The sequence below is a fragment of the Penaeus japonicus genome, unplaced genomic scaffold, assembly GCF_977035675.1.
Source record: "Penaeus japonicus unplaced genomic scaffold, GWHDUDI00000001_assembly GWHDUDI00000003, whole genome shotgun sequence".
In the NCBI taxonomy this organism is placed as follows: domain Eukaryota; kingdom Metazoa; phylum Arthropoda; class Malacostraca; order Decapoda; family Penaeidae; genus Penaeus; species Penaeus japonicus.
In genome coordinates, this window is record NW_028234405.1 from 46102661 (window position 1) to 46112660 (window position 10000).

The 10000-nt window shown below is 38.9% G+C and overlaps 1 protein-coding gene across 2 annotated transcripts in view; it reads right to left on the minus strand.

The window, feature by feature from the left end:
- Window positions 1–7023: 7023 nt before the first annotated feature.
- LOC122253979 (facilitated trehalose transporter Tret1) overlaps window positions 7024–10000 on the minus strand; it is an 8704-nt gene continuing 5727 nt past the window's right edge. The window contains exons 2-4 of one of the 2 annotated variants that reach the window (XM_043017420.2): window positions 9300–9435; window positions 8842–9041; window positions 7024–8664 (exon numbers count right to left, since the gene is read on the minus strand). In XM_043017420.2, coding sequence (XP_042873354.1) covers window positions 7609–8664; window positions 8842–9041; window positions 9300–9435 — 1392 coding nt within the window. In that variant the 3' untranslated portion in view covers window positions 7024–7608. Of the gene's footprint in view, window positions 8665–8841; window positions 9042–9299; window positions 9449–10000 lie in introns of both variants that reach the window. The other variant, XM_043017421.2, reaches the window with a different exon arrangement.

The following is a 10000-nucleotide window of genomic DNA, read 5'->3' on the forward strand; positions in this document are numbered from 1 at the left end:
GTCTCACCATAAAGAAATCCACCTGCTTACTCCCCCTTGTTCATACTAACCTCTCCCCTCTGGCCTCGAGCAACATTTCGTGAAGGAAGGGAATCCTCATTCTCACTTCTCTGCATTCTCACTCCTCATTCTTCACTGTAAAGGAATAAAGGGGAATAAAGAAAATACCTGAGTGCTGCACATAATAATTATTGAGGGAACATGCAATATTAAGGAAATAAACACGTAAAATACATTTAATTAAAAGAAAAAAACATCCCAAACCCCCAAACAGAGAAGGTAGCAACTGCAACAGGTATAATTATAAGTGATATTAGCAAATCCAAAAATATGGTAAACAAATATCATCAAAAGAGGACATACGCTTGGCATGTACCCAGTGCTCGTCCTGTTCCTGACCACTTATAGCTGCTTTATCATATATAGAAAAGCGATATGCACAAACATACTGCACAACATGGGACGAACCTCTAAACATTGAGTAGAAAAAAATAAAGTCTCAAATCATAGCAATGACATAAATCCGAAGAAACAGGTCGTGGATAAAGGGTGAGGCATTGCTGAGTACGCCCTCCTACAGCACAAACGCCGGAGTCTGGGAAAGTGGTGCTAACTTCTGCTACACTGTCTTGTAAAGATATCCATTAGAGATGGATTATCCACACCCCGGGTAGAAGAAAGGTTTAAACGTCACGGACTAGAGAAAAGAAAGTCATACACCCATATCTCCCGTATAAGCAGATACATCAAAAGCATTGCAGATAGGGTTGGCTATAGCAACAAGGTGATCAGTAAACCATGGTTGTTTGAGAGAAAATGGGTGAAATAGACATAAATTAAGATAAGTGAATGTCTCTAGAGAAATAAAATAGGCTCTCGACTCTCAAACGAACCGCAGAAAATTCAACCCACCATAAGTGATACCGAGTTGCAAGCCCTTTTATGAGTTAATCATGGCCTAAAGAAAGTTGGTGATGGCAGGAACATGCTAAGGAATTTGCACCAAGGGCCTTTATGCTGTATTATCAGGGATGGGGCAAACTAATCATAAGTAAGATAGACCCCAGCGGAAATATCATGTCAAATAACCATTGGCGATGGTTAGAGTAGCCAATAATTTCCAAGCAAAGCGCCATCCTTTTATCATTTCAGTAAATATTATCAGCCCATTAGGAAATGCTTTTCAAGCTTATTTTTTGGCTATTCTTTTTAACATGAATGAAATATTTCCAGCCACAGCATATACAAGAGATATATGAAAACATGTAGAGCTGTTGTATTAGATACATTCTATAATTGCACTAGAAGTCTCCATAAATTGAGAAGTGTATTATGTTTAGCTCATATAGAAGCCCTTTTGTTAAGCTTGACGGTAGTCAGTGTTCCGTGCTGTCGACCCCTTCCACCCCACCCCATGGTGACCCTGTATACTGCAGTAATAGGCTATAGTAGTAGTGAAAATATTAATGCGAATAATATGATAATTATGATGATCATGATAACAATATGATTTAAATATCATTACTGGTATGTCTACTATTAATTTTAGTAACTACTTGTAGTAAGATCATTATCCATAGCATTGTTTTTTATCATTAAATACATCAGTTAAATAAACGGAATCATATTTTACAATTAATATGATCACTATTGGTTTCTCTGGCTTTCACCTTCCGTTTCAAATAAGTCGTACACAGTTACATTTATTCTAGGTTGTACTCCATTTCCATTATCAGGTTCTAGAACAACAACAATAGATCAAGGAAATGCACGCTTTAATGTGTCCTCAGGCAATATATCCTGATGCAGCATTAAAGGGGACATCATGGTACGTTTTTTTTTTTTTTTTTTTTTTTCGTTACTTTGTTTATGACTTGTTCAACTCATCCACATCATGAGTTAAACTCGAATGTTCGTGCATGATTTTCTTCTTCAGTCCCTGATGAAACAGGTGCCTGGACGCGTGTTTTTTTTCCGGTTTTCCTTGTTGTTTTGTCTAAGATTTGCTCAGCTTGAGTCATAAGGTGGGCCATGACCTCTATGCGGATATGTGTCAGTGTCACATGAGTATGATATTCAACACAGTGATGACATACCTACAAGTTGGCATTTTTCCTTTTGCATGCTTATGGTTCACACAGCAACGGAATCATATATTACTATAGCGTTAGGTGATAGCATTACACTAACATTAATGTTAATTAATAACATTAATTAACTGTTAATTAATAACATTAATTGACTGTTAATTAATAACATTAATTGACTTTTAATTGATAACATTACTGATTGTGATAACATTAGGGTATATATAAGCTATATGCACCTGACGTTGATATTTTCGAAAACAGTGCATATACAATATATATATATATATATATATATATATATATATATATATATATATATATATATATAAACAGGCATGAACACACATTGCAAAGCATCAATAACAACCGGTAGTATTGTTAAATCATAGTAGGAGAGCTGAGACAGCGTGAGTGTCCTTGAGGTCATAGTCAGTCATTCAAATGCGCTAATACCGGGGAATATGCATAACTGTAATTATCTTTAATTCCCTACATTTGGCGAACAGTCAGTTAACAGACGCGGTCTATCTCGACTGCCTCACAATAGAAGAACGCAATCAAGCCAATCTACGATTCAGTGCGTTAAGGCAAGAGTTTCGAATATGTAGTCCCAGATTGTGCGAGTAACTGGTTCTACGCTCGTTAGATACATGGCCTTGCCAATTGTATCCTATGAACGGACTCAATATCCTGCCTAGACAGAAATCCCAAGCAGAGGATTAGATCTCAAGTTTAGCTGTTAATGAGCACAACCGGTAGTATCAAGGCCTTTATGTCGCTTAGGTACCGTTATCTTCAGATGCATCATGGCTTCCCGGTCTGATAGGAAAATAAACCAGAACAATAAAAAAAGAAAAAAAGAAAGGAAAGACGGGCGATTGTGAAAAAAAAAACATGCCATTGGACATACCATTTACCCCGACATTGAGAGTTAGAAAGCACAAGATACGACTCCAATTATCCGTACAAAAAGACACTAACAAGCTCAACTGTAAATAGTAAGGAATTAGTAATTCATTGAACTCAAGTTTAGCATAGGCTGGTAGATTTTTTTTTTCATCGATTTAGTAAAGTTAGGATGCGCCAGGATATAGCGCGAGTCCTCCAGGAATTTAATTTTCGTGTCAGTGAGAAAGATAATGACAAAAACATAAGTATAATGATAGCAGACAGGATAATAATGATAGTGACAATATCATACTGTATGAGTAATATAATACAAAATCATAATAACAGCAGTAAATATTCTCAACGTGATGTTCATGATAATAACAGATCTAAAATGATATGATAATCATCTCATAAGCGGTGTTTGGAATTTCCCATCCTGTCTACATGTGCTCCGATTAATGGCTTAATGGCATCACTTTTTGGTATGTTCGGTTGCCAATTTTACAAAGCATAATTAATTAATGGCACCTCTTTATATGTTATATAATCAGAGACGTGTTGGGGTACGACTATGAATGTTACATGATGTCTGGTAGGGCTGTAATGGTCTTCGCGTGACTACTTATTTGGCAGATTTAGTGTTACTGCTGTGTTTGTGTTGTGTTTTACAGTGCATAATTTAACCCCCTCTTATATATCTCTATTTATCTCCCTCCTCTCTCTCTCTCTCTCTCTCTCTCTCTCTCTCTATATATATATATATATATATATATATATATATATATATATATATTTTTTTTTTTTTTTTTTTTTTTTTTTTTTTTTTTTTTTTTCTAGCCGCCGTGGAGAATGAAATCTGACTTTCCTCCCTCCGGGAAGGATCAAAGGACTTCCCTGGTGCTTCCTAGAGCAGCTAGCGCGAACTCTAATCCCCAGAGTAAATAGATTCTTTGCCCAGAGTATTGGGACGCCCAATGGAATGAATGAGCCGCTCGACAGTAGAGGTCAAAGACGATGGACATCCTTAGCTCAGGGTAAAGGGCACCTTAGGAACCGCAGTAGCCACAACAGCAATGCCAGATGTGAAAACAGTGCGAGCACAAATTGCTAGTGAAAAAAGAAGAGCATTTTATCAAATCGGGATTGTTACAATAGCGCGGAACAAAGTTTTGTGCTACAGAAAACCCGAGGACAAGGTTGGCTATCTGTACTCATATTATAAAATTATGTAGGCCGGGTTATATTGAACAACCTCATGACATTATTATCGGATTAACTAAAATGCAAAACGGGATACTATGAGGTTGACAAAAATGATCTTATACACTATAGTTCATTTGTGTCCCAGTGCCAAAAGAGAAAACAAAATAGACCTGATGACTGGCTGGTTGACTTCCTTTCTTTGACCGGCAGTCTTCCACACACAAAACAACAGGGCAAAGTGTGATACGTCATCACAAGCAGGAATGCGCACAGGATGCACCCGTCACGAAGGACCCGACGATCTCCCTCATCAAATCCCATCCGATCTCTTCTCTCCAACGCATGATCAGACCACCTCCCAATCTTTCCCTTTTACATATCTTTCCCGCCCTCCACCTCCACCCAAGGAAATGAACAAACATATAACCTCTCCTTGCCACCCTCCCCGCCCATTCACATGACCAGCAATCCTCCTCACTCTCGTCCCCTTCCGCTATCCTCTTCTCTCTCCCCGCCCGCGTCCAGCCAGCTGATTCGCGCCCTTGCTGACTCGCCAACCTCCCACTGTGATGAGACATCCATTCGCCCCTCCACTGGTGCTCCCAGACAAGACACCCCCCCCCCAACCTCAACCCCCAGTCCCCGCCCCTACAGACCTGCCTGTCTCAATCCGGACTGAATCACCCAAGCGCCCAAGTAACGCTGAAACGAAGACAAAGAACTCGAATCCAAACGCCACTGAGAGGACACATGTATATTACGCCGATGATTCACACGGTCTTCAGTGACTGTAGACAGCTTAAACACAAGAAATACTCAAGAGACTCTCGCTAAAGCAAAAAAAAAAGAAAAAAAAAATGGACATGAATCTGCATAAATCACGTTTTATCTTCTTATGTAAAGCAAAGCATAGTTAAAATTCCTATGTACATCCATAGAACTCGAAGGTTGCTACATTAAACTAAACACTTCAGGAAAAAAAAGTCTATGTGTACATATAAACCTATATATGATATCTAAAACTCACTGATAACATCTATGGGAAAGTGATAAGTACAGTAACATATGTCAATTACACACACACAAAAAAAAAACGAGTCATTGTTGAACAAAGTCCAATACAAATGCAATTATGATGCCTGTGTACTCATTCATACACTTATTCATAAAAATCATACAGAGTGGCTATAGTTCTTACAAACTATATGTACCAAAACAGGTATCCCAAATTCTTTATGTATCAAAAGATCACGTACGGAAATAGAGGCACGACAAATCCAAATACATGGACATCCTTATAACGGACGACAAGTCCATTATAATAAGGATGTATTATGAGTAAGTATTGTTAAATAGGCAGCAGAGATTTACTTGTTTTGGAAGTGTTACTGCCAATTATTATGCCCATATTTGTACAATGAAATCAGCTAATTTTACATGGTATTTATCTCTAAAATGCATATACAGGGAATCATAAAGAATTGGATTCATATTAGAATTTACACGTAATCTTAAAAGATTCGATTAAAGTGGATTTTCTTCAGAAACGAAACTCATCGCGCCATTGCCATCAATCGAACGACCGAAATTTAGTTACTTGGTGGTTGAACGTGTTTTGTTTATTCCCATACATATTCGTTATCACACTGGTATTCCAGATATATAGGAAACATATTTATCTAATACATTCAGTTCATATAATCTTCGATTACTAAAAGGAGTAATGGTGTAAAACAATTTTTAAAAAAATAACTGTAAACATGCACTGATTCTCGTGAAGGAGGCGGGTCCAAGCGCTTGGCAATACTGCCCATGGTATAGTGTAGCAAGTGACACTTACGACACTTCTCCCTTGTCTATTGACTACTTTGGGCTAGTGGAAAAGACGGCTTTGTCACACATCAGCTGACTTTTACATATATGATCGAACATGATATAAATATATCAAGTATGTGCATGTTGCCTATTCATTATTTTTTTCTTCAGATTATTGTCTATTGAATTTACATATATCTCTGTAAAAAATAACCATTACATTTTGTGTGATAAAGTAGTTTATTTAATTTTTCTCTCACTCTCTCTCTCTCTCTCTGTATATATATATATATTTATATATATTCATATATATATATATATATATATATATGCATATACATAAATATATGTGTATATATATATATTCATATATATATATATATATATATATATGCATATACATAAATATATGTGTATATATATATATATGTGTGTGTATGTCTATGTATATATATATATATATATATATATATATATATATACATATATATATATATGTATATATATATATATATATATATTATATATATATAATATGTATATATATAATATGTATATATATACACATATATGTATATATATATATATATATATATATATATATATATACATATATGTATATATATGTGTGTGTGTGTGTGTGAATATATAGATATATATACTTCCCCCCCATCTACACCAAATCAATCTGTTGTTTTGTATATTTATACAAGGGCTGCAGCCTGTTCATCCCTTCTTTGAATTTCTTATTCCTTCTTATATATAATTAGACTCAGTTGTACTAAACAACGGATCAACAATCACATGCCTGATTAAATCTGCGTAGTTAGCACAAAGACATACGCAACATGTGTATCCGCCTACTTGAATTTACACCACAGATGTTAACCCTGAGTTGATTAAATTGATAAGCAGTAATATTATGTTAATTAATGTAGTCGTTGTCTGACCTGTACCCTTCTTCCTCCAAGCCATAAGATGAACGTAAAACCACTTAAATGCCAACAGGGTAGTCAAAGAACTGTTCATATATATTCATTTATCACTACTATCTTTAATAATATACAAGTGCATTTCTCATTCATACTCAAACAATTATATAAAATACAAAACGCCTCCTTTATAAAAGGATATAATGTTGAGATTAAAACGAACTGTACAAGAGACGGAAACAAATCCAGATTAAGTGTGCAATGACTTTAAAAGCTTTAAATCACGTAAAGTCACTCCAAGGCTATTACTCTTGAGAAGATCCTTGTATTTCCTGGAATGCCCTGAGGTCGTCACACTTCTAAGGACGGTCTGAGGTCGCAGGTATTGGTTTAATTTGAGGTTGACATAATCCTTTTAATAGTCAGAGGTTGCCGATCTTTTGGAAAGTTGTCCAGAGTCCTATAGCTTGATGGGATTGTTGCATCTCCTTGGTACACATATGTTTAGGAAATATGCATCATATCTAAGAACTTTGCTTGAGATCATGATCAATACTAGTTGAAAATATTGTTTATTGTACTCACTCGTATGAACCGTTTCCGCCATTTTAATCACACTTGACTTTTTATCCCAAAGATTCTATCACAAACTGGTACCAATGGCACTGAAAGCTGAATCAAGGAACAGGTTTTTCCACCGACGCTTCCTCTCGTTTCCCATACCAAATATCCTCGATTTCCTGACGAGAACGCCCCCTGGTCTCAGGAACGAAGAACACCAGCAGGAGGATGAAGGACAAACTTCCGGCCGCATAGGCCCAGAAGAGGCCATGGAGACCCCACGCTGCAGCCACATCTTCGAAGGTCTTAGAGACAACGAAGGACGATATTGCGTAGCAGGTCAAACCGACACCGAAGCCTAAGGACCGCACAGGACCCGGAAGGATCTCGACAGACACAAGCCACGCCGAGGGGCTGATCCCTGCTGAGTATCCTATCATGAAGAGTATCAGCGAGACGACGGGAAGCCAGCTCAGCCAGGAAATGTCATCTCCTCTGCTCTGAAGGAAGAAGAACGTGGCGATGGCGGTGGTGGTGATGGCCGTCGTGATGTTGCCACTGATCAGCAGCGCCTTCCTGGGCAGCCTCAGGATCAAGGCCGAACCCAAGAAGTTGCAGCTGAGGCGAGCTATTCCGACGAGGACGGAGCTGAAGTGTGGGTCTAGGCCGACTCCCGCCATTTGGAAGATCTTGACGATGTAAATCATGAGCGCGGATGATCCCGAAATTTGCTTCATGACAAGAATGAGGGCTGAAATAACCATTGGCCTCACGTTCTCTATCCTCGCCGCCATCCGGATTGATTCGAAGCAGGTGATGTTGTCCTTTTCGCGTGTGTTCCTCACCACCCGAAGCTCTTCATTGACCTCCTCTGGCGTCCCTCTAAGGCGAATGAGAGTCTCCCTGGCTTCTTCGTCCAACCCCTTCCGCGCCATCCACAGGGGAGACTCGAGTGATATCAGGAGTCCAAGAAAACCAGGTACAAGCGTCATAAGGGGCAACACCCAGCTCAGCGTCGGCCAGGACAGGTACCGACCTAAGAGGTAGCAGAGGAGCAGGCCTAGAGATGCCCAGGCGTCGGTGAGGCTCGTGAGTGTACCCAGCATCCGCTCATCACTTATCTCGCACGGATACACGGACATCACCGAAAACAGGAAGGCCACCATAGTACCCTGGGCATAAAGAGTATGTATGAGAATTTACCATATATGAATTCTTAATGACATCTATATCTATAATCAAACCTAACGTCTCCCATAACAATCTACATCCTACGTATTTTTTCCCGATATTTTCAGCTCATCACAAATCTTCCACTCCTACAAACCTTGCTTCAGACAAGATCTCACCTGGATGACCCTGCTAACCAGAAGAATAGTCTCTGCCGCCCCTGCCTCCTGCACGCTCTGCCAGGACGCCACATTCATGACCATGAGGGAGGCACAGAGCACGGGCGCCAAGAAGAGCTGGAGTCTCCGGGGTCCGACTTTCTCGCACAGGAGTCCTCCAAGGAGAGACCCCGGAATGCACATGAACAACGGCACGCTGGCTGGAATTAAAAGAGGTACGTACGTGTGATTCAATTTCGCTGTATTCAATTAACAAAGTTACGGTATCAACGTGTCCGTATACCTATATATGGTTTCTTGCCCACACATAAACAAATGCTGAAATGAATGTACAAAATGTAACAAAATGTTGCTTCTGTGACTTTGTATATTGATACATCTAATCTTATCACATCATTATTATCATCGTCACATCCCCTACCACCACATCATCACATATGAGCTCTAGGAATACTCACCGAACCAGCTGGATTGCTCGCCCTGGAAGTGAATCTTGGAATCTGGAAGAATCATCTCAGGTAAGGCCACCGCGGGGAATCCCCATGACGTCATCATGCCCGCGTACACCAGGCCGCATGATGACGTGGCTAGCACCTGGTGAGAACACCTGTGCGTGATTATGTGGTATAACCTGTCAGTGCGAGGGTATTGGTATTTGTAGACGGATGTGTATTAACGGTTATTTGTGATCTAATTAGAACATTTGCATAATTATAAACGGAATAAATATGAAGACAGATGAAAGACGTCCAGTCAACATGTGCTACAGAAGGAACAAAGTGTAACACATGACAACAACTTTATCAGTCCTGTTCTTTGGACACATGAGCTAAAAATACTTCTGCTCATTGTGGTCCTGCGTAGCCGTGATGTTGAATTTAAAAGGAGACAAACAATGACGAACAATGGCTTATCATCTAGGATTAGCGAGAAAAGAAAACGGAGAAGCACTGAAGAAGAGAAACGCGTATGAACATTCGAGTTTAACTAACAATGACGAAGGCTAATGCTTAATTAACAAGTTCAAAACAAAATAACGGAAAGCAGAGCAGGAAAAAAAACAAAAAAAAAAAACATGATTGCGTCGTAGGTCCTTGGTGTTATTGCTACATAAGGGACTAAAGAACTGGTATGAACTTTTGAGTACAAGTGATAATAT